This window comes from Ovis aries, chromosome 1 (genome assembly GCF_016772045.2).
Source record: "Ovis aries strain OAR_USU_Benz2616 breed Rambouillet chromosome 1, ARS-UI_Ramb_v3.0, whole genome shotgun sequence".
Taxonomy (NCBI): Eukaryota; Metazoa; Chordata; class Mammalia; order Artiodactyla; family Bovidae; genus Ovis; species Ovis aries.
Genome location: NC_056054.1, coordinates 203,937,515 through 203,963,138, shown reverse-complemented (window position 1 = coordinate 203,963,138; position 25,624 = coordinate 203,937,515). Strand labels below are relative to the sequence as shown.

General features: G+C 43.6%; 1 protein-coding gene across 9 annotated transcripts in view; it reads right to left on the bottom strand.

Annotated features, from left to right (window-relative positions):
- The window catches only part of ABCC5 (ATP binding cassette subfamily C member 5), an 81,329-nt gene that overhangs the window by 32,054 nt on the left and 23,651 nt on the right, over positions 1 to 25,624 (bottom strand). For 7 of the 9 annotated variants that reach the window (XM_060419847.1, XM_012098084.5, XM_060419856.1 and 4 more), the window contains 12 exons: positions 22,042 to 22,275; positions 21,718 to 21,891; positions 20,742 to 20,889; positions 18,536 to 18,684; positions 18,030 to 18,137; positions 13,395 to 13,751; positions 7,346 to 7,417; positions 5,027 to 5,151; positions 4,836 to 4,908; positions 3,023 to 3,226; positions 2,000 to 2,143; positions 1,112 to 1,214 (listed from right to left, as the gene is read on the bottom strand). In XM_060419847.1, coding sequence (XP_060275830.1) covers positions 1,112 to 1,214; positions 2,000 to 2,143; positions 3,023 to 3,226; positions 4,836 to 4,908; positions 5,027 to 5,151; positions 7,346 to 7,417; positions 13,395 to 13,751; positions 18,030 to 18,137; positions 18,536 to 18,684; positions 20,742 to 20,889; positions 21,718 to 21,891; positions 22,042 to 22,275 — 1,891 coding nt within the window. Of the gene's footprint in view, positions 1 to 1,111; positions 1,215 to 1,999; positions 2,144 to 3,022; positions 3,227 to 4,835; positions 4,909 to 5,026; positions 5,152 to 7,345; positions 7,418 to 13,394; positions 13,752 to 18,029; positions 18,138 to 18,535; positions 18,685 to 20,741; positions 20,890 to 21,717; positions 21,892 to 22,041; positions 22,276 to 23,036; positions 23,817 to 24,609; positions 24,683 to 25,624 lie in introns of those variants that run through there. The other 2 variants (XM_042233800.2, XM_027957817.3) reach the window with 1 other exon arrangement.

Sequence of the window (25,624 nt, the reverse complement as noted above, 5' to 3'; positions counted from 1 at the left end):
TTTCTATTTATTATTTACAAAAGTGAAAATGCCTAAAGTATTGCAAACAGCTTCTCTAACTCTCAAGATGTGTTTTGGTTGATAAGATGAAGGGTTTAAAAAACAGGACCAAGGAGTCTGGATAGGAAAATCAAGCAGGAAAAATCTTGGCTGTAACTCTTCACCACAGCCCTGCTGGTGCCTGCTTGGGACAAGCCAAGGAGTGATCATTGTACGAGGGGAGGGGACAGAGGGGGGTTAACTGAGGATGTGGGCATTCTTAGAGCTGGCATGCCTTTGCTTTGGTTGGCATGACTTTTAAAGAGCAGGGATGAATCACAGGAAAGAAAGGTATACCTCTACCCATGATTCAATTTTTCCGTAGTCAAGATGACTCAGCTATGACTACCTACACCTCACTCCACCCTGCATAGCAAAAAAAGGCATAGGAGTAAAGGTCATTTTTATTGCCTCGGTCTATTTGAGCAAACAGAAGTTGCCTCGTGGTCTCCCGATAATCATATAAGAATCTTGTTATTCTAGAGATATGAGGCCAGGTGTTCCACAACAGACAATGGTATCAGGCAGCAAGAATTGCTACATGGCATAATTTCCGATAAACTTTAATGACACACTTTACATCATCTTTCTGCATCTGCATTGCCGTACAGGCACTCATGAATGCCCTGGCTGGCTGATGACCTCAAGGGCATCATCAATGCCAAAAAGAGAGGCAAGCACCAGGTTCTTACCAGTCCATGTGCCACAGTCATCATCAGGCTTTTGACTTGATGGTGAAGTGTGGTTATAATGGCAAATTTAACTGATGATCACAGGGCTGGGAAAATTACTGTGAACCTCATGGGCAGGTTAAACAAGTGAGGAGGGATCAGCCCCAGATATGATGGGCAACTCAAATATGTGGAAAAACAGGAGCCCCCATCCCATCATTTTCATTGTACTGACAATCTTATCTGGCATCATGGACCATGAAAAAGCAAGTGTGTGAAAACACACTAGAGGGAAAACCATGGGATCCTTTTTCTAGGGATGTAATACATATATGCAAATAAAATGCCAAAACAAAACAAAAGCAAAAACTTTAATGACAATTCTCAAAAAGGTTCATTACCTTCCTCTGGCTTCACTGCTTTCTCCTTCTTTACTGATCCTGTTTTAGGACCCTTCTCTTGTGTTTTCTTCTGTGAACCACTGGTTTCCTTTTTTGAATTAATCTAATGAAAAAAAAAAAAGTGTCTCCAGTTATCATGATATGGCCATTCAGATAAATGTCCAAAGGACATGTTAGCAAATCATCCATGGAGTTGCTGCTCTTATTGAAAAGAGACATTCCAACTTCTTAAAAGTTAAGTTATGTAACTTCCCTAACTCCTGACATCTTTGAGGTCTGGGTTCCAGCCATTCCATAGACCCTGCTCTCCCCAAAGTCACTAAAGACCTAAATTCCAAACACAGTAGACTTTATGCTATTCTTATCCACTCTAACTTGTGCAAAGTATCAGCTGGATGACATCTATAAAGTGCCTAAACCAGTAATTGGGACACAGTCGGTGCTAGTTAATAAGTGCCAACTTGGCAGCCAAGACACCATGGATAATTTTCAAATGTATGCAGGATTTAATGTCTCTTCCCTGCCATATTATTCATTTGATTGTTAAGAAAGGAGCTTTCGTAATGCTCTGGTTAGGATTTAATAGAGTTTAAGAAATTGAGTTATGACTGAACAATAGCACACACGGAGCCCACATCCTTTTCCTTGTCATCGCCTTACTGATGAATTCTCAGTGACAGAAGACCCTGGTTCTCTAGTCCCACAGTCCTGCCCTCCTAGAACAGAACCAGTGTGTGGACTAAAGCATAGTAGTCTGGTCACTGGAAAACAAGACCCCTGCCAGCAAGACACAGACAATGAGTTCAGTAGAGATTTCTCCATCATTCACTATGGTAACATCTGTCTCTCACTAGAAAGACACACACACACACACCACGCAAATCTTACCTCAACTGGGGGTGTCTCTCCCAGCAACAGGTTATTAAAAATAGTAGCGTAATCACCATTTAGATTCATCAATTCCTCATGAGTGCCTCTTTCTGTAATACAGCCCTCTTTCATGAAGATCACTTCATCACAGTCAGCCAGGTACTGGAGACAAAGACAGGGACAACATAGTGTGGCTGATTATTTGTGCAAATACATCCAAACACCTATACCTTACTTCAGCGGGTCTCACCTGGAGGTGACCAAGCCCCCCGCCAGGGGACCAAGCCCCCCACAGGGGACACTTGGCAATATCTGGAGACATTTTTGATTGTTACAATTTGGTGGGGGGGGGGAGGGGGTACTACTGCCATCTGGTAGATAGATGCCAGGGATGCACAGGACAGGCCCCCACAACAGAGAGCTAAGACTGAGAACTCCTGCTTTAGTTTATCCTGTCTTGTGATATAGCAGGTTCAAAAAGCAGGTTCTCCAGTTTTTGATATAAATCTGCTGATGAAGCCACACAGTCTTATATTAAACTTTACATCCCTTTACTAGACGCAGAAGTACACATAATTAGACTTTCTGTGGCAGAATGGGGGGTTAGCCCCCTAAACTTGACAAAGTAAGCAAAGCAGATGGCAACCTCCTTGATCTGCTCTCTGAAGTGGCTGCTTGTTATGGAATGACAGAGTGAGACAGCTTGTTTTTCCTAAACAGTACCCACTCACATATAGATGTTAACAGAATGCTTTCCAAACTATCTCTTACCCAGACTCCATTTTCAGCCTATTCCTCTTAGCCCTTTTACTTACTGATTTATATGCAGAAGCTAACATGCTCCAAGGATCTCTGATTCAGATGGCCATCTGGTACAACAAGCTTTATTGGTACAATGAAGCAGGAGGCTATTTGCTGAGGAAGGGAACACCATGATTCCAGGGACTTCAAGGAGCCCCATGAAGGTACCTGGACCAAGCCCGCCTCCCTGTTTCTGACTGCCCAAGTCAAGGTGGGTAGCTTGGGGAAGGAAGCACATACCTGTAACTGGTGGGTAATGAACAGAACTGTCTTGGACTTGAGATGCTTCTGGATAGCACTGTTGAAGATGTGGTTGCCCACGTGGGCATCTAAGGCACTGAGGGGGTCGTCCAGGATGTAGATGTCTCGGTCACTATACAAGGCCCGGGCAAGGCTGATCCTCTGGCGTTGCCCACCACTCAGGTTGGCTCCTCGCTCACCAATCTATAGGAGCCCAGAAAGCACAAGGAAGTCTCCAGTTCAAATCTAGAACGACACTCAGTGGTTGCCTCAGTCACCTCTCCTCTCTTCCACCCAAACCAGCTCCTTCTCTTCATTTCCCCTCCTGGATGGAATGCTGCTGTATCCTCTAGGGCCCACACCAGAACTGGGGGTATCAACCCAAATGCCTCGTTTTCTCCTACAACCATCTGGTTACTAACCAACTCTGTGTCTGAGCCTTACCACATCCTCTGGATGCCCCATTACAATCCGTTCTCCATGGGCAGAATGACTTTTTCAAAACACAAAGCTGACCATCTTGCTTAGTCCTAAAGGATAGAATCTAAGTCCCCAGATATGGCTGACAAAGCAGGCCCTTTACCAACTGGCTTTCCAGCAATTCTTAGCCTCCACTGTCAATGCCCCTTCTATACCCTGGGATCTGAGCAGGTGTGTCTGCTCAGTTACATTGTGTGTCCATTATGAACACACGTGACTACTGTCGTGCCTTCTCCTGTACTTGTCTGCTTAGTTCTGGCATCTTCTCCTCTGTGAAGCCTACCCTCCCCTTCTCCACTAACACCCAAAAGAAAGGGGACTCTTTCATCACCTTATTTTGTGCCTATTTGTCAGTATGTCTTTCCCAATTGTAAGCTTGTTGAGATTACAGATTATTGTCCTTTTCTTTTATATTCCCAGTGCCCCCAGAAGCTTCTGCACAGGCAGCTGGCATATAACAAGCACTTAATAAATGTTACTAAGTGAAAAAAAAAAATTGATTGTCAAACAGTAACTGGCTCTGTATTTTAAAAAAAAAAAATGCTGTCCTTAAAAAAAAAAAAAAATTCAATTAATTCTGAGGTTTTCAAATAAGAGCATGTATAAGAATTACCTGCAGGGCTTGTTAAAATGGACCGAGAGGCCCCACCTCTTGAGCCATGATTCAGGCCTCTAGTGGGGCTGAGAGTCTGCAGTGACGTTGCTGATGTGCTGCTAATCAGGGGACTGGAATCTGAGACCCAGTAAACTAATCAAACCACTCCAATCTGGTTTGAGGGCTTAAATGGAAGTCAACTGAATAAAAGTCAGCCTCAGAGACCTCAAGGGCAGGTCATGGAAGATGAGCATTAACACTGAGGGCCAGTTCCAAAGACAAGCCTCGGGGAACTACTCAAGGGCAGAGAAGCAATGAAAGGCAGTTTTATGTTAAGGCCTCTTTCTTTCTAGAGAGAGTCGGCTCTCTAGAGAGTTACATGAGTAAAAAGAGGTTGGAAGAATAAAGTTCAAGGAATCTCAACAGGCATATGATTGAATAATGGTTTTAAATATGAATAGTACAGAAAATATGAACTGTTCACCAACAATGGGATTTTGTTTAAAATCCACAACACATGAAGTTTATGTGCTTAAAATAGGCAATGTTGCTATGCCTGCCCTTAGGAACAAACGTGTCCCTAACATAAAGTCCCAATGAGAGCAAAACTCCTGTGAAAGTTCTTCTCCCACAATTTAAGGTGCATGCCTAGGAGGCGTTCCAGTACAGCTCTGCCCCCCAACTACCAGAATCCTCTCTGCTAGACACCCTGGCCCACCAGGGGCAGAAGGCCGGTACCTCTGTCAGATCACTGTGGGGAAGGATGGCCAGGTCAGGCCTCAGGCAGCAGCAGTTCAGCACGGAGTTGTATCTGAGGGACACAAAAAGACCCAGTCAGGGGCATGGTTGGGGTAGAGCCTGCTGACTTGGGCTGCCTTGCATCTCCCATGGCCAAGAGGAAAGCATGACAGAAACCAAACATTCCTTGCCTTTCTTCATCAAATTCCTTCCCAAAGAGGATGTTGTCTCTCAGAGTGGCATTGAGGATCCAGGCCTGCTGGGCCACATAAGCGAAGGTTCCACTGACTGCAATGCTGCCCTCTAGAAGTGTCATCTAGGAAAAGAGACACCATCCAATGGCATCACAATGCAAAGTCATCACCTGGAGTCAGCAGAACCCCCCACGTTCCACAAGGGAGTTGACAGTCTAGTCGGTTTCCTTGGATGCTTTTGGAATCCAAATCCCACTCTCACCTTTGTTCCACAGCAGTCAAGAAAATCAAAGTTCTCCTTGCTTATTATGTGTGATGGGAGCCCAGCATAACCCATGACTTGAATGAATGAATATTTCATTCAGCAGCTCATAAGCTACTTTATCATCCTTTCTTGCTAACTGCAAACTGTTCTAATTAAAGGAACCCAGAAAGCGCTTGCAGAATTCCCCTGGGGAGGATGCTGCAAGGATTTAGAGCTAGTCCCTGCCTCATGATGAGGGCAGACCAACTCATCTACAGAATTAATCCAGGCTGTTGGCTAGGTCAGCTGCTTTTATAAAATGAGGACCAGAGGGGGGAAAAAATTCCAATTAGACATCAACTAGCATTTTTCACTTTCATGCACTGGAGAAGGAAATGGTAACCCACTCCAGTGTTCTTGCCTGGAGAATCCCAGGGATGGGAGCCTGGTGGGCTGCCATCTATGGGGTCACACAGAGTCGGACACCACTGACGTGACTTAGCAGCAGCAGCAGCATAAAGTATTTACATAATGGTGACAGACCCTCCACTCCGATGTGAAGAGATTACATGATAAGCTGTGTGCTCTGAATTATGTTTTCAGTTGCAGGGATTGACATGAATCAATTTACTCATTTTACTCTCTTTCAGGGTTCCTTTCGAAGGGACTAACAGTAGATGCTTGTCTTGGGTTATGAATGCTATAGCTTGAAATGGTTTCATTAACCAATGCACATACAAGCTTGTCCTCTCAAACACAGTAACGCACAACGGACACACACAAGACTGTAATACTGCCCACACACAGGTAAGCACTCTCCCAGATAAGGCATGCATAGTGTTCAGAAACCTGGAGGGTCTATTGTGGAAATCCAGCTCTTCCAGCTGCTACAGAACAAACACCCCACACTGCAGACCACCAATAAGGGGTTAAACTCTAAAGAAGCAGGGCTAACAAGTAGCCCCTGCCTCTCTGTCAGGATTTGATCCAGAAGCAAAGACCCATTCAGTTTTCAATTTCACTGCTGCCCACCAATCCTCCCTTTCAGTCCGCCTGTGTCTCTCATCACTGGCCCTGAAATTTGGCTGATGACCAGAAATTATGTAGGTGGTTCTTGGCTCTTAGCAAACACCAGTGGCTGAGCCCAACCTCTGCACAGTCTCATAAGCCAGAAGGGGCAGGGGCAGGGAGCTGTCCCTCCCGATGATTTGGATGCCGCTTTCCTCAGACCACCCTGAACACCTTTGCTCCACCAACTGTGACAATGATGCCGAACAAGACAAAATAACCCATAGAGTGGATGCTACATGAAAATCTTCCCCAATCCCTTGTTTTATTTCTTCAACATGGATAAATGACTCGGAGGACCTTATCCATCAGCAGGAATAATCTTACATTTATCCTCATCTCAATCATCTAAGCCAAGCTTGTTTAATCCAAGTTTTAGAAGCACATGGGGTTTTGCTTTATACTCCTGATTATTTGGTTCTAAAACATAGTAGAAGACAATCTGTCTTAGTTGGATGATGCCTACTTGAAATGCTGACTTCTGGGTCCTCTGAGCACTATTGCTAGTGTGTCTAGAAGGCCTAGCACCCCAACCAAACCATGAACTCCTCGAGGGCATAATTCTTTCAGTGGTTAGCTTGAAAATGGAGCAGGTCTTTGTTGCTAGATCAAATCCTGAAGGCCCTCTCTCTGACAGGGAGGTTGCTGAGGCTGGTCCATTTGTTGGCAGTCTGTAGTTTGTCAGTCCCTGACCTCTGACATTCCCCAACACACTGTCTGGCACACCTGTGGCACTCAATAAATACATGCTGAATAAAAGAAGGCATGAGGAACAAGTGAGCTGGGTATCCATGGGTCCCGCTGAATCCCATCCCAGATACAATGCTGTTGTTAAGGGGTAAGAGTGGGTGGGGAGTGGCAGGAGCATGATACAGACCAAGGGTCCTTTTGTTTCCACCTTTCCTGACTCTCTTCAGGAAATAAGCTTATTTTTCCTGAGACTCTTGTTAAGCAGAATCCAGACAAAGAAGCAGAAAATGCCCAGGACAATAACAAAATCTTACCTGGCCTAAAATGGATGAAATGAGAGAAGTTTTTCCACTTCCCACACTGCCACAGATTCCAACTAGTTTACCCTGGACAAAGCACATGCGAGAGGAAGGTCATTAAAGGATACTGACCATTCATGTCAAGGACTTTGTATTTCTTTGAGGAAAAAAACATTAATGACAGTCCATCACTATGGGAACTGTCATCCTGAGGACCCAGCAAGTCACTTACCTCTTTTCTCCCTCATCAGCCACCCATGTCATAGGGTTTCTGTGGGGATGCACTGAGGTAATAGATGTGTAAGCCTTTTAGAAAATTTAAATATGCCACAGGCATTAAGGGGTCCCACATCACTTTTAGAAAGGCTCAAACCTTTCCCTACTTTGTTGGCAACCCATGCTTTTTGATAACTTGCTTGTTTTTATTGATGGTTTTGAAAGAGAGAACAGGACTCTTGAAAATCATTTTCATTTTATTTTATATGACTTTTTCCTCAGGGTCTATAAATCATTTTCAATAAAAACTATGTGCAAGGTGCACTGCTGTTTCCATTGTTCTACAAAACATTCCCAAGAATCTAAGGGCGTATTTTTACCATCAATCCCACATGGAAGTAGAAAACCAAGCCTGTGATTAACTGAATATCCCCAGGCAAAATGATGAGTTCTCCATGGGCAGTATTAACAGTTTTCAAGAACAGACAGATGATTTTAACAGGCCCACTTGTTCAGCAACACTCTATCACCTCAAGCCTGGCATGGAGGAAGGGGATGGTGAGTGGTGGTGTGGAAAGAACACAGATTCTGGAGGCAGACTGGTCTTATGAAAGTATTCTTGACAAAGTTTTTGACATGGTCCAGGGGGCTGAGAGATTACAAACCAGTGGTTACAAAAAGACCAAGTCACAGGCTTAGACTCTGCTCTGGTCAGGCAGGTTAACACAAAGAAAACTCTGTTCTGACGACTACATGGTGGCTAAAGAAGATGTCAACAGTGAAGCAAGTGCCTGGGACACAGAAGACATCAGGCAAATGTTAACTTCCCTCCTCTTCCCTAAAGAGAGGGGCTGGGGGGAATAATAGCTAAACGTCTGTCATGTGAACATGGACTGTAAAGGGCAGAAGGAGGGTCAACAGATAGAAAGAAGAGAGTAAACTTTATCTGATTACAAGAAATAATCCTCTAATAGAGTTGATTAGCAATGTAATAGAGTTGCCTCAAGATAACTGTTATTAAATAAGAAGCCTGCTGTTAAAAGGTAACTGAAGTCAAAAAACTGACTTGCACGCCCTCCAATGATGAGCCATGCTGGCCATGTTTCATGTGGTCTCATCCATCTCCCTCTTGTCTGTAACTTCCAACAGCTAGGAACTTTTTGTTTCCCTTTAGTACAGCTCTGGATCTGTGTAACACGCCTCTCTGTACAGTCCAGCTCTCACAACCATATGTGACCACTGGGACGACTATAGCCTTGACTATATCTTTATCGACGGAGTGATGTCTCAGCTTTTCAACACACTGTCTAGGTTTGTCCTTGCTTTCTGACAAGAAGCAACTGTCTTCTGATTTGATGGCTACAGTCACCTTCCACAATGATTTTGGAGCCCAAGAAGAGGAAATTGGTCACTACTTCCACCTTTTCCACTTCTATTTGCCATATGCAGGTCAGGAAGCAACAGTTAGAACTGGACATGGAACAACAGACTGGTTCCAAATAGGAAAAGGAGTACGTCAAGGCTGTATATTGTCACCCTGCTTATTTAACTTATATGCAGAGTACATCATGAGAAACGCTGGGCTGGAAGAAGCACAAGCTGGAATCAGGATTGCTGGGAGAAATATCAATCACCTCAGATATGCAGATGACACCACCCTTATGGCAGAAAGTGAAGAGGAACTAAAAAGCCTCTTAATGAAAGTGAAAGAGGAGAGTGAAAAAATTTAAAGCTCAACATTCAGAAAATGAAGATCATGGCATCTGGTCCCATCATTTCATGGGAAATAGGGAAACAGTGGAAACAATGTCAGACTTTATTTTTGGGGGCTCCAAAATCACTGCAAACAGTGACTGCAGCCGTGAAATTAAAAGACGCTTACTCCTTGGAAGGAAAGTTATGACCAACCTAGATAGCATATTCAAAAGCAGAGACATTACTTTGCCAACAAAGGTCCGTCTAGTCAAGGCTATGGTTTTTCCAGTAGTCATGTATGGATGTGAGAGTTGGACTGAGTGCCAAAGAATTACTGCTTTTGCACTGGTGTTGGAGAAGACTCTTGAGAGTCCCTTGGAGTGCAAGGAGACCCAACCAGTCCATTCTGAAGGAGATCAGCCCTGGGTGTTCACTGGAAGGACTGATGCTGAAGCTGAAACTCCAATACTTTGGCCACCTCATGAGAAGACCTGACTCATTGTAAAAGACTGATGCTGGGAGGGATTGGGTGCAGGAGGAGAAGGGGACAACAGAGGATGAGATGGTTGGATGGCATCACCGACTCAATGGACTTGAGTCTGAGTGAACTCCGGGAGTTGGTGATGGACAGGGAGGCCTGGCATGCTGCAATTCATGGGGTTGCAAAGAGTCAGACACGACTGAGCGACTGAACTGAACTGAACTGAACTGAATGGGGGTGGATCCCATGATCTCAGTTTTTTCAATATTCAGTCTTAAGCAAGCTCTTTCACTCTCTTCCTTCACCCTTATCAAGAGATTCTTTAGTTCCTCTTCACTTTCTGCCATTAGAGTGGTATCATCTGCATATCTGAGATTGTTGCTGTTTCTCCCGTCTGTTTTGATTCCAGCTTGTAACTGTAAAGAAGGCAGAATGCCAAAGAACTGATGCCTTCGAACTGTGGAGCTGCAGAAGACTCCTGAAAGTCCCTTGGATAGCAAGGAGATCAAACCAGATCTATCTTAAGGGAGATCAACTCTGAATATTCACTGGAAGGACTGAAGCTGAAACTCCAGTATTTTGGTCATCTGACGCAAACAGATGACTCACCGGAAAAATCCCTGATGCTGGGAAAGATTGCGGACAGAGGAAGAGGGTGTCAGAGAATGAGATGGCTGCATGGCATCACCAATGCAATGAACATGAACGTGAGCAAACTCCGGGAGATGGTGACGGACAGGAAGGCCTGGCGTGCTACAATCCATGGGGTTGCAAGAGTCAGACACGACTAGGCGATTGAACAACAACAACATGCCTCATACCACGTTAGAACCCCTGAAGACTACTTCCAATGAGGTAGATGAACATCCCTTACCACCTCTGTCACCACCACCACGGTCCAGAAAACCAATGCTTTTCCTTGGTTCTCCTGGCTTCACTCCTTGTTTTCCTACACTCTTCTGAATCTAGAAGCTAGAATGATTCTCTGCATCTGTAAGTCAGATCACATCACTCTTCTCCTCCAATCCCTCTAGTGGCTTTTCTATCCATTCAGAGTAAAGCAGAAGTCATTACGAAGGCTCTGGCACTCCAATCCTCTCTGATTTCAGCACCCTCCCCTCTCTCCCATGCTCACTCTGCTCCTGTGAAAAGCACAGATAACACACACGGGGCTTTCGTGCTTCTGTTCCTTCTGCCTGAATGCTCTTCTTCCTCCATGTATTCTCATGGCCCATTCCTTCAAATCTTTGCTCAAATACAGGCATACCTTGCACATACTGCAGGTCTGGCTCCAGATTATTGCAGTAAAGCAAATATCGCAATAAAGTGACTCACACAAACGTTCTGGTTTCCCAGTGTTTGTATTAGTTATGTTTACTAGCACAAGCTGCAATCAAGATTGCCGGAAGAACTGTCAATAACCTCAAGATATGCAGACGATACCACCCTTATGGCAGAAAGTGAAGAGGAACTAAAAAGCCTCTTGATGAAAGTGAAAGAGGAGAGTGAAAAGTTGGCTTAAAGCTCAACATTCAGAAAACGAAGATCATGGCATCTGGTCCCATCACTTCATAGGAAATAGATGGGGAAACAGTGAAACAGTGTCAGACTTTATTTTTTGGGGCTCCAAAATCACTGCAGATGGTGACTGCAGCCATGAAATTAAAAGACGCTTACTCCTTGGAAGGAAAGTTATGACCAACCTAAATAGCATATTCAAAACCAGAGATACTACTTTGCCAACAAAGGTCCATCTAGTCAAGGCTATGGTTTTTCCTGTGGTCATGTATGGATGTGAGAGTTGGACTGTGAAGAAGGCTGAGCGCCGAAGAATTGATGCTTTTGAACTATGGTGTTGGAGAAGACTCTTGAGAGTCCCTTGGACTGCAAGGACATCCAACCAGTCCATTCTGAAGGAGGTCAGCCCTGGGATTTCTTTGGAAGGAATGATGCTAAAGCTGAAACTCCAGTACTTTGGGCACCTCATGCGAAGAGTTGACTCATTGGAAAAGACCCTGATGCTGGGAGGGATTGGGGGCAGGAGGAGAAGGGGACGACAGAGGAAGAGATGGCTGGATGCATCACTGACTCATTGCACGTGAGTTTGAGTGAATTCTGGGAGCTGGTGATGGACAGGGAGGCCTGGCGTGCTGCGATTCATGGGGTCGCAAATAATTGGCCACAACTGAGCAACTCAACTGAACTGAACTTTATACTTTAGCCTATATAGTGTGCAATTACATTAGGTCTAAGAAAAAACACTGTACCTATTTTAATGTAAAAACACTTTATTGCTAAAAAATGCTAACCATCATCTGAGTCTTCAATGAGTTGTAATGTTCTCTGATGGAGGGTTTGATATATTTCTAGAATTATCAAAACATAACAAAAATATGAAGTAAGCAAATGCTGTTGGAAAAAAAACATCTACAGGCTTGCTTGATGCAGGGTTGCCAGAAGCCCTCAATTTGTAAAAAAATAAAATAAAATAAAAGCGTCATGCTTGTTATCACTTTTTTTTTTGGCTGTGCTCTGAGGAATGCAGAATCTTAGTTTGAGGCCTTCCCTCAAGTATTCTATTTAAACTGCAGTGACACCTGCTCGCTGTCCATCAAGCCCTTCATCCCCTTTTCTTTGTAGCCCCTTTACCTGTTTACCAGCTGCCTTTGCTCAGAAGAAGGCAAAATCCAGGAGGGCATGGATTTTGGTTTCTGATGCTCTATAACAGTGCCTGACAGACAGATGGCACTCAAAATGGCTGTGGAGACTTAGAGAACAAATTTATGATCACCAGGGGGGAAGGGTGGGGGGAAAGAATAGCTAGGGAGTTTGGGACAGACATGTACACACTGCTGTACTTAAAATGGATAACCAACAAGGACCTACTGTATAGCACAAGGAACTCTGTTCAATGTTATGTGGCAGCCTGGATAGGAGGGAGTTTGGGGGAGAATGGATACATGTTTATGTATGGCTGAGTCCCTTTGCTGTTCACCTGAAACTATTATAACATTGTTAACTGGCTGTACCCCAGTACAAAATAAAAAGTTTAAAGACAAATGGCTGTGGAGTGAGCAGATATATATACCCCTGGGATTTTCTGGATGCTGCAGTCCTCAACACACTGCTGGCCCCCAGTCATATTCAGTAGGTTAAGCCTTGAAGCTGGAGTGTCTGGTAGTCACTCCTTATAGGGAGACTTCTGAGAGACTCTAGTCCTGGGCTGTAACACATATACCATAATGGCCTTTACTTTCATGAAAAAATAAAGTTACGATAGAATTGCTGATGACAGCACCACTGGGAGTACCCATTATACGCCAGGTTCTGTGCTATGCATAGCCCAGCACTAATGAGCAGCTCACACAGAGTTATAATAAGAAATCACTATTACAGCTCACACATAACAATCAAATCTACTCAGGGCAAGATTGTGGAAAACCCGCTTGAATGCTTCATTTCCTTGTTTACAAAATGAGTATCTCATGAGAGCATTTCTATTATTTATTTCTATTGTTATTCATTTCTAGTGTTAAATTCCCAAGAATCCCTTCTAGAGTCGACCTGGCCAGGTTGGCTCTTTAGTGCAAAATCACTCCCAGCCATGAAGCACTTTGCCGAAACGACCGGTAGCAGCCCCCTCTCCCCAGAGGACAGCCGGGAGACAGTTACCTCTTCGATCTCTAAGTCGATGTTGTAGAGCGTCCTCTGCAGGCGTAGGCTCCCCAGGTGGATGTGCTTGCCCTCTTCCTCCTCAGGGCTGGGCCGCTCGTCACTGTCCAGGAGGAGGTGACCCTTCTGTTCTGCCAGCACCGCCTGATGCTCAGTGCGCTGCAGCTGCCTCACCTTCTCTTTCTTGCCCCTGGCAGCCCTCTTGTCTTTTTTCGTTTTGGGGGTCAGCTTGGGTGAGTTCTGGATACTGGAGTGGGAGGAGTCCCATGCCAAGGTGGCATTTTTCATCTCTATCGTGAGGTGAGGGCTGGCTGGTTTTTTCTTTATCATGTGAACCTCTTCCATTAGAAACAAACTCTGATAGGAGTTGTGAGAGAGGTGCAAAGATGAGACACTGGATCAAGACCAGGGAGACAAGCCTAGGGCGTACACTCACGTAGCAAAACACATCAGGCTATACAGTGGAAGGAAGCTGAAGGGCAAAAGGTAGCTCATTAGTGTAGCCCAGCCTCAAGCCCATGGAGAGGTCACGGGAATGTGGGGACACCTTGGGAAGGACAGGGGCCTCCTCAAGCGGCCTACATTCTATGCTACCAGTTACATGCTAAACTCCTCTTTCCTTTTCCACCACTCTCAAGAGGACCAGGGATATTTAACTGAGTGGTCTGCAGCCCTCTGTTCTCATTCAGGAGCTGCTGAGTGGTAGGCAGTAAAATGTAAGCAGGAAAACCAAAGGGCACATTGCTCTCCTGCCCTGACCCTCATCACTCTGCCATCCAGACCACTCCTGCAGGGCCCCTAAGCCTGGGCACTTTCCTCACGTACCACATGGCACAGGGATAGGCTGAAGTGAGCTGATGACCAGCCCTAGCTCTCTCCAGTTAGAAAGGAGTACCTAAGGTTTGATCGACAGCAGAGTACATCTTCTCACCAACAAGTTCTCATGTCTTTCAAGTCCGACCTTGGAACTTGTGAGAATTAAAACAAAGGGCTTGCATGAAAGGGAAAGGTATCTCCCTCAGACACCCCGTTGAGAAGAAAGCAAGACTTTTCCCTCCCACCCATTTCCCAAACCCACTGAGGCATGTCAGGGGAAAAAAAGAGGAATGCTTGAAAAGCTAAATGTCTTGGAAATTACATTGGAAACAGTGACCATAATAAACCTCTGCCCAGAACCAACAGGTGCCCATGACTTTGAACCCACTTCTGACACCTCCCTTAACTAAGTGATCTTTTCCACAGGATGCTATACCAGTTGGATTCCCAACATGATTAAACAATTTTTTTTTAAACATTAGAAAGTCTTTAGAAAAAAGATAACTTTTAGTGGCAGGACTCTTTCCTTAGTCACTTCGTTACCAAGAACCCCTAACTATTTTAAAAGCCCTTTAAAGTTTGCAGGTGCTATTAAGTGTACCACATAATTCCGTTGCCTGAGAGCAAGCCCCTTCTCCTAAATCCTAAACGCCTAAACTTGGTCTTTCCACTCCTAAACTGCCACATCTCCTACCCACTCCTAATCCTCCATCTTCCCAGAAGTGTCATGTTTCTAAATCTGGATAATCTTTCCACTTGGTCAACCTTTAAAAAAAAGAGTAAAGTTTAGTTGTTTGAAAAGAGCCATTGGTTTCATTAGTTCAGAGCCTTCCTGAGAAGACTGGGCTGAGAATAACATGCCAAATATTCTGCCCACCTTCACAGACTGAACCACATGCTGACAGAATTCCCGTCATTTCTCTCCCCTAAAGAGTTACTAGAAGGATCTCTTAGGGCTCATGTACTATAAAAACTATGCTAGTGCCTCTGACTTGCACAGCTTGTCCACACTTTCCCTTCCCACAGGCTCCCTACAGCCCCGTACTCCTCCCAGGAGGACTTCAGCCTCAGCCACTCTGCCTGGACACATTGAGGCACACAAGGGCCCCATGCACCTGAATTCATATCTACATGGATTTGCACCTGCCAGGCAAGAACATTTGCACCTGCCAGGCAAGAATCTTAGAGGTACATCACCCATAAACCTTAGCTTCACCAGAGGACGATGACCATCCAGACACTACTCTCAGTCATTTAAACAATCAAATTGGAGTGTATCTGTTGAGCAGAAGAGGGGACCACTCGTAGAGTTGCCAGATAAAATACAGGACACCTAGCTAAACTGTGATTCAGGATAAACAATGACTAATCTTTTAGTCTAAGTACATCTCATGCAGTTATTAACTGGGTTTTAACTGTGTTTTTATTGGCTAAACCCGGCAACACTATAGTGGTGACTGTCTTATCAGAAAAGGTATAAGGCGGCTGCTCACTGCCTTTCTATAAGTTATCATCCTCCTAGAAGTAGAGGCGGGGGAGGAGGAGAAGACTGACAAAAGGAACTAGCCAGAACGCGACTTATTCTCATGGGGTATATAGCAGAGCTGTGGGTGGTTTTGCTTCTATTATTAACTCTGAAACTTCCTGGGTAGAGGAAGGATCTATAGTGTGAAAAGCCATCTGCCAATATAAGTTCTCACTAGTAAGCGAAAAGCGAGCTCTCGAGAAACAACAGGAGTGAACAAATCTACACTATAAATTCCTATCCCTTCATCCAAAATGTCACCAAAGCCATTCACTAAAGAAGACTGAGAAACAAACAGGGGACTAATTAATGGTCAAAACATCTGCCTTAGAGATGAACACTCTGATTATTACAGATCATTTCAACTGATCTATCTTTAAGGCCATTCAATATATGTTCAAATCTTGATTGATATATTTTCTTAGTGTAAAAGTTTTTATTTGGTTAGTTTCTAGCTCTTCTATTTCTCTGCTGAGACTATCTTTTCATTTCTAAGGTCTTTTTCTGATAATTCCAACATTTGGGTCATCTCAGTGTTTTCAACTTTCTTGGTTCTTTGTATGTAGAGAAATTTTGGATTGTATCTTGGGTATTTTGAATATTACACTATGAGACTCTAGGTCCTGGTTTTGAATCCTATCAAAAATGTGTTTTTGTTTTAGGAGGAAATTGACCCATTTAGGATCAATTCTGGTCTGCTTCCTATGGGGTGTTAAAAACAACAGGCCTCAAATAGAGTTGCTGATGGTGACCCCCAAACTAGGACTTAACTACAGTTTCACCTCTCCCAGGAATGGAATATTAAACCAGTCAGTGAGGAATCACCTGATCAGCACTAGCTAGGAAACATGCCTGAGAGACCCCTGCTGCTGCTGCTGCTGCGTCGCTTCAGTCGTGTCCAACTCTGTGCGACCCCGTAGACAGCAGCCCACCAGGCTCCTCTGTCCCTGAGATTCTCCAGGCAAGAATGCTGGAGTGGGTTGCCATTTCCTTCTCCAATGCATGAAAGCGAAAGCTCAGTTGTGTCTGACTCTTTGCGACCCCATGGACTGCAGCCTACCAGGCTCCTCCGTCCATGGGAGTTTCCAGGCAAGAGTTTGCCTTCTCCGGAGAGACCTCTATTATCCCCTAAAGGAGAGTAACCTCACAATAACCAATGCAGTTTTCTGCCTAGGAAAACATCCTTGTTCCCGGTCCCTTCTGCCTGTAAATCCTTTCATTCTGTATAGCTCCTCAGAGCTCTTTCTCTTTACTAGATTGCATGCTGCCCAATTCATGAATCACTGAATAAATCCAATTAAGATTTTTTCAATTAAAAAAAAAAATCTGCCTTCGTCAAAGCTAGACATTGTGGGTTCTGCAAAATAAAGCTCTGATTACAATTAAACCATTTCTTTTCACGTGGCTCTGGAATTTGGCCTTCTAGCAACCAGGTTGGGGTGATGGAGGGTTGGGCCTGGGGGGGCACATTCTTGAGGACTACCTTTCTTGACCAACAAGGCTGAGAACCTTACTTTTGTATTGCTCTCAGCAGCCAAGAAGGATTAGCAGGAGCTACTCTCAGCAGTGGCTTTGTCAACAGCCACTTTGCCAACAGCTGGGAATCCAGCCACACAGGTGCTGTTTCTTTTTGTTTTTGTTTAAGTACTAACCATTTCCAAATATCTATCTCCCTCCACCCTCCCAAATATATCTACTTCTTGTATCACGTATTTGTGTTATTCTGAAAGCACAAAGAACATAGTCAAGGCATGATCAACTAATCCCTTGCAAGGAAAAAAAAATCCTTACTGCACTTCTCAGTTTGGTCTATCTTTATACTATTCCCATGTCACTGCACTTCCTGTACCATGAATGACCAACATACAGGACAGAAAAAAGAATCAAAAAGAGCTTATGACCAGCAGCATTTGGTAAAGGTAGATGTAGATCAAGGTGAGAAAAAGCTGACAGTCTCCTGATCATTCTAACTGCCTAGGTTTGAATCACTTAAAGGCCCAGTAAATTATAACAAATATCCATGTTAAGTCCAGACAAAAGAGACTAGCTCTGAAGGGGAACAATGAAATTTTGGGAGCCGAAAACTACATAGGCTGTCTGTAAAATGCAAAAAGTCGTATTTCTATGGAAAGGCCCTCTGAGTCTTTCACTGACTTCTTTCTTACCAACTTGCCAAAAGGCTAAAGGTGAAAAACATCAAGTGTAGCCAGCCCATGTGGCCCACTGGAATAAAGGCAGCAGTTAGTTTTGCCATGGACGGATCCTGACATGGAGGGGTGAAAGGAGCCACTTACCTTAAATCTGTCAACAGCCACAGATGCTTCTGAGAGGGACTTTACTGAAAATGGTGTAACTTTCAAAGCAAAAGTCATGGAATTGAAGACAGTTACCACTGTGAAAGCCTGAAAATAGGAAAAGAGGAGAAACTGAGCCTGATGAGGCTCTGTGACTAAAGTAACACAACTTCAATTTCCTCTCAGGTTTAAGGAGGGCTACAGCTTCACTGTCCAACGTTGGTATGAGTCAGATATATTTCCAATACATTTTTTTAAAGATAGAATTTTTATGAGACCTCCAATTAAAATTCCCAGTGAATCTAAATCAATTGATGATCTGTATTTCAGAATTAAACCCAAAGCTGAGCTGACTAAAAACAAGCCATACATTATCTGGGCACTGGGGCTAAATCTCCATTCTTCCACGTGGATTAACTGCATGAGTGAAAAATCCAAATCTAGTCATAACAGGACCAGAGCATCTCTACATGAGGTGTTTCTAAAATGTCTCCAAACTCACTGACCTGTGCTGCTGTCAGATCAAAGCCAAGGGTCATGTGAACAGAGAAGGTCACCACGCTGGCGATCACCATCACAATAGGAGCCACGCCGACGGTGATGCTCTGAAAGTACCCAGCTTTTTCCAGCATCCGACGCTCATCCTCTCGGATTTCTAAGGAAAAAAAGCAAGATAGTTGCTAAAAAGCAAGTCGAAAGAAACTATGGGATACTGCTTATCTGTCACCAAACACAACTTGGTAGATCTATGGCCACCATGGGTCTTAAAAGGACCCTGTAACATCTATGATGCAAAAACTAGGTCAATATGACCATCAATTATAATTTAATCCTGAAAGCTGGTATGCAAGCCTGAGGTTTGAAATGGATCAAGTTATAGGAATGAATATAACAGAAAAGCCATTACTTCTCAGTACAATAATCACCTTCTGCCTTGGTCTGATTCTTTTTGCAAATTTCTTATGTTCAGAAGGAATGAACACATTAATCATGTCTGCTCTTGGCAGTTACGTTTGCTTATCTGGTTGTTGTTCATTTCTAGCTTAAGTACTTATAGGGAAGACTATACAACAATAATGGAGAATTAGAAAGGAACTAAGATTTACTAGGGTGCCTACTGTATATTGGGGCTAGGAAAGAGGCTTTCACACAAAAAAGCAGTAAGGATGACTGAAAGAAGATGAATGAGATAAAATACAATTTTTGTAAGCAGAATGACTTTTTTTAAATATCTACAAAACTAACAACCTTATTAACAGAGTAACCATGGAGTTCAAAAGACCACAGAGTAGGAAGTATGACAATAAGGCAGTGAAGTCTTTTCAAAACATTTTCAAACACAGAAGCAATTCTTTTGAGAGGCTACACACTGACCTTAAAGGTATTACCACTGTCCCAAACACTGAGAAATATATTAAGAGCCAGCTCTCAAGCCATACTTTAAAAAAAATTTCATTTCATTGCTTTCACATTTATCACATAACTTACCCAAGTCTGTAATGAGCAAGAATGCTCTTTTCAAGCTAATACACACAGGTAAAGATACCAAAGTCAGGAGCTGAAGGATGAGTGCAATCTCAGAAAGAAGATTAGAAAACTGAGAAAATCAGAATTCGAGAGCCAGAAGGGACCATCAGTGGTGACCCTGCCAACAACAGGCTTGGCAGACATCCTGTTAGCATCCAATTGTTGCTTTCTATTGGCAACAAATTCACAAGTTAAAGAAGGGGCCCGATCCATTGCTGGAACTTCTGAGTGGTCGCTTCCTTCTGATGACCACTCATAAAGTTTATGGAGTGTCCCTGAAGGTTTACTCAACAAATCAAGCAGTGAAAATAAAACAGCTTCCTTAATCTGAACACTGTATTTCTTCTGTTCAACCCAAAGTTGCACCAAATTCTTAATTGGAACATATTCAGGTTAGCTCACTATGAGATTATGGTTGGTGAACAGGCATTTCTATTATATTTAAATTAAATTTAACTGTAACTATGTCTTCTCATTTGAACTCTAAAGTGCCTTTAAATATATTTTTTCTTAAATTTCACTTTTTAAGGCCCAAGATTTCAACTTTTGTTAAGATCTTTAGGAATGCCCAGCTAAGGTGTTAATTCTTCCTCCAAACTTTGTGGCATTTATGTACAACATGCTTATGTCTGCACTGAATTTATGGATCAGAGTAGGGCCAGGCACTGAAAAATTTGTGACTCAACACAAATCAATTATTTGAAAAGAAACTTAAAAACTACTGAGTGAGGCCCAGAGTCCAGCTGTCCCGAACCCCGGCCCAGCTCCTCTCCTAGCACCACCCCCAGGTTCTTACACCTGCCTACTCGTACTGCACACATACCCAGAGAGTGGGGGGCAGGGGGCAGAAGTGGAGCTCTCAGCAGCCACTTGCTACTGTTTTCTGTGACGGCCTCATGTCCAGACCAGAAAATCACAGGCAGGGTGACAGTATAGATAGGGGGTTTTGAAACTGAATCAGTTCCTCATAACCAGCTGAGTTATCTTGGGAAAAGTCAGGTCTCAGTTTTCTCATTTACGAGGCGAGGTCATAAGTGACAGTCTCTAAGATCCCTATCAACATAACGGTCATAGGATATTATAAGAACATATGATATTCTGATCCTACGACATTAGGATTCCCAGTAGCTAATGTGCTCAGAAAGCAAAGAAGCCAATATACATACACCAAGTTTTTAAACTCACTTTGTACACTCTGAGAGAATGCTTTGACCCAGGCATACATTTTAATAAATTTAATATAGGTGAGAACTTCATTCATCTTCTGGACACGGTCATCTGTGATGGTCACACATTTTCTCCTGAAATATGCAGTGATCCGTGAAACAAACATCTGAAAGGAAAAACAATGTCATGCCAAATCAGAGCTTATTTAGAATTAAGAAGTGTTACTTCTTAATTACTTCTTTACTACTTAATTACTTCTTAATTACTTCTTTCTGGGAAGTAAATCCACTTAAGATTATTATAAAAGTGAGCATCGTGTAGTTGTACTGCCTTTTCTTTTTTAATTTAATATTTTTACTATTTATTTACTTATTTGGCTGCACCGAGTCTTATTTGCGGCATGTGGAATCCTTAGTTGGGGCATGTGGGATCAAGTTCCCTAACCAGGAATCAAACCTGGGCCCCCTGCACTGGGGGCACAGAGTCTTAGCCACTGGATCACCAGGGGAGTCCCTGTACTGCCTTTTAATAAAAGTGGTCTCTTAAATGATAATAGTACTTGATTCATTCCTCTGGAAGAAAGTTAATGCAAGTATTTGCCCTCAGAACAATCAGAGACATCGAGGCTACCAAAGGGAAGCAGGAGAGCTATATCAGTTAGCATCTGCTCGAAATGGAGTGACTCAACAGTTCCTGTATTACCTGGGGGCAGAGTTCACCTGCTGACCTTCTCCTCACTCACACTCTCTTTTTAAATCTCACGTAGGAGCTACTGCCTTTATTCTAATAACATCCAACTTCCTCTGAAGTCAAAATTCTGCCTGTATGGACTGTACACTGTTTAGCTCTTTCCAGATATTTCCAAACCAGGTACCTGCTTAAAGAACTTTCCAATCAAAGATGTGATACCTCAGAGGTGTCAACTATATAAAGCCCAATAGAAGTAATTCATCTGTGGAGAAGCTGCCAAAATACAGTAAAAAGGCTTACTCACCATTGCAGGATAAAAGAGGATAAAAACAGCTGATCCCAGGAAGCCTGTTGGTCCCAGAATAATTACATTATAAACCATGCCCAAGATGGCAATAACAGGTCCTCCAGCCAGCAAGCTGCCAACAGCAGCTGCCTCAAACATCCTCTGCCCGTCGTTTGAGCACAGGTTGATGAGCTACGAGATACAAACAGCGGTGAGTGGACACTGCAAGGACACAGATGCTGGCTCAGCAGGAATGTAAAGGACAGAGCAGGGGCTCCAGGGAAGGAAAAAGCCCAGGCTGGGAGCTCTCTCTCTGCCCTGAAGCCATCACCCCTCACTCACCTCACCCACAGACTTCTCCTTAATGTTCTTCAGCTTAAGGATCTTCTTAAACGCCATGGTTAGGATGGCTCCCCGCAAGCGTACCCCAGTTCGGTAATTCAACGCCCATGTCAGTGCGAGTGACCAAGAACGCACGATTTCTGTCAGGAGGAGGCCCAGGACTAGCAGCAAGCTGTACTGGAGGTTAGACTCTGTGTCCTGGGTGTACTCCAGGAGGTGTTTCACCACGAAGGCCTACAGGGAGAAACACACACTGCTGTCAGCATCTCTACCGCACCCACACACCACACCACAGTTTTATGTTAAGTTAGAAAGAGAAGGCATCTCCACTGTACAGTGACAAGTGCCTAAGCAGAGAAAGACCTTCTCGGAGGACCAATTACTGCTGATGGCCCACCCTCGGCAACTTATGCAGGGCATTTTGCAGGAAACAGGTCTAATTTGAAACTTTTCTTCCTTTGGATACCATCAAAACTAATACTCTTTCTAATGTAACATAAACCTGTCCATGAGCTGAAATTCATTCTCAACACACTGATCATTAAAAAGTATATATGTGACCTTATTCCAGTATCTCCACACAATGATACATTTCTTTACATGAAATTAAGACCTTTCTTTTTTTTGGATCGTTTCAAACGTGCTTATTTGATAAAAAGGAACAGTGTACCTACAGTTGGACTGGGGAAGAGTGAGAAGTGCATTTGCAAAACATTCCTGAAAATAAACATCAGCAGTTTAATAGTACAGAAGAAAGCAAACAAAGCAGACTATCCACAATCCAGAGCCCCTCCCACGGGCCCTCCCCCATGCCCCACTCCCTCCCAAAAACAAAAACATGTTACCTCAGGTAGCACATGTCTAACACCACCTGCAGGGAGGGAAGGCAGCAGCCCCCAGAACCACCGAGTGCCACCTCCAGCTCTGAGGTCCTGCAACGCCGGAGCACACACTCACACAAGGCACATTCAGCAACAGGATTAAATACCAGGAAGTGGGAGGTCATGTACTTTTATTGAAAATGAAAAAAAAAAAAAGTACCATCTTCAAAGAGCATCTCACAGACACTGTACAACAGGAGGAGCATTGCGGTAACATACATGGGAACATACAGAGTTGAGTTATACAGGGCTAGCCAGCCAACAGGTTGTCTGGCTGCGACTGTTGTTTTTTAACTACACACAATGGAAATACAGCATTGAACCGAGATCTGTTTCCAAAGTCCGGAGAAGCGCATCAAGCTGACGGCACTTAAATTGGTTAGGGCTCCTGAAGTTGCAGTGAGTCTGCAACAGAGGAGATTCTCCAGGAATAAAGACCTCGCTGCTAAGGAAAGAGAGTTAAAAAGCAAAACAAAACTGAAAATTCCCCAAAGGGGTGACTCTTGCTTAAAATCACTGGTGCTATTGGGTCACTAGGCCATGAGGAGTGACCTCTGCTCAGGACGGAATACAAAAATCTAGGCCTCAGGAAAAACGGGTGGCATCCTTCAGAGTCTTTTCGAGTCCTTACAGCTAAAGTCAATCTTGCAAAAAATGAAACAAAACAAACCACAGCAAAAAGAAAGCCAAACCAATCCCCCTCCCTAAAGGAAGAAAACAAAATTAAGGAGAAACCCATCCACCATCTACCCCAATCTTTATAGCAAAGGGCACTGAAGCTGGAAGCCAGAGCTTGACTGACAGCCCAAAATGGAGGCCAGATGCAATCGTCCTGAAGCAGCTAATGCTGAATTCCAGACTCTCTGGGTGGATCGGTATTTCTTGTTTTTTTTCCTAAGAGGAAATTAATACCAGATGTTGACTAGATCCTAAGAGATCCCCACCAATCAGATTTCCGTCAAGTCTCAGAAAACAACCTGATCAAGTAAATAGGAGATTTCAGATGCCAAGAACTGTGTATCCCATCGCTCCCCTCCCTTGGATTTTTGGGTTTTATATCCACTGCTTGGGTCACCACTGCACACAGCTGGGTTGCTGGTTTACTAGCAAGAAGGTTGGCTTCTTTTCCAGTACGCAATCCGAAATGTGGAACTGAGTCACTGAGTGGCAGGGCCAGAACCCCATTTTCCTCACGTGAAGCAACTCAGTAAGATGGCGGTGCGGTAAAGCATTTTCTCACACACCTCGGCACTGACGGAGCCGTCTCCAAAGGAAGGCGTGAAAGGACAGCAGGTTGTAGTTTGGGGTTCCTTCCTTCCCATACCTTTATTGTGCCACTTTTCAGCACCAGGCAATAGCATTAGGAACTCCCAGAGGGGAGGAGAAGGGGGAAGGTAAAAGACAAAATGAATGCTTACACTATATAAAACTTTCAAAGGGGAGGGAAAAGAGGAAACAGCAGATTAAAGAATTTTCAACACACACAGCGTTTATAAAAAACAATTACATTTCAAACCACTTTGTATGGAACAAAGGAAATAAAAAGGTTCTTATGAAGAAACCAACCAAAATTTCATCTTAAAAGGTTACAAATTTATCATTTAAATTTAAACAAACTGGGAGAAAACTTGAGATTGTCAGCATAGCTGTCTGGCTGTCCATTCTCAGTGAATAAACATTACCTTACCTGAACTCTTGGCGAGAGATTCTGCCCAGCTTGACTCTCTTTCTGACCGCAGAATACAGCCATCCTGAAAATTCTAAAGAACAGCTTCTGTCACTGGTTCCACTACAGAGACACTCCCCCCAAATCCAGATCCTGACAGCACCAAGCAAGCTGCAGCTGGAGAGAGGTTGGAAGGGCGGGAAACTTACCTCTCTAGAGGCTTTTCACTGTCCTTTCCCGCAAAGGCCCGTGAGCAGAGTTAGCATTCACCAAGAGATTGCACTGCAGGAGGAAGCCGTCTCTTGCAAATCTACAGGGCGGATGCTAATTCTTTACACACAAATCATAAGTCAGGCCTGGTCTTCTAAAACTGTTTTATCCAAGAAGGCCGCAGATCACCTCTGCAAGTTTAGCAATTTGGCCACTCATCAGAGTTCAGGATCATACCCTCATAGATTTTGGTTCTCCATTAACACTATGGTGACCCTTAGACGCCATGTGCAGAGTGCTGGTCCACTGGTGTGACTGAAACCCATCTTGATCATTAATGTCCAGCCCTGGCCAGCCAGCAGTTTAAAAAATGAAACAACACACATTCACTTGATTGTGTTTCATTAGCTCTGCATATGGCTACCAAGGTTCAGTGAGGCCGGAGGGGAGATTTAAAAAAAAAAAAAAAATATATATATATATATATATATATATATATGGTATCTGGGGACTCAGTTCTTACGTAGATTTCTGTAAGAACAGGTGAAGACAGTTTGAAAGCCCTGACATATTAGAAAATGTGCAAAAATTAAAAATGGATATTCTTCCAGAGGATTTAAATCCACAGATGGAAGGTATGCTCACTGCTAATAGTAATCTCAAACCCAATTCTTCAATTTCCAGTTAAAAAGAAATTTGTTTGAACTGGAGCTCTGAAAAACAGAAATTTCCATTGCTTACAATCTGAAATCTTTTTTTGTCAATGAGAGACTGTGGATGGAACCACTGCTTTCTTGGTCGTTCCAGGGAAAAAGTCTCCTGAAAT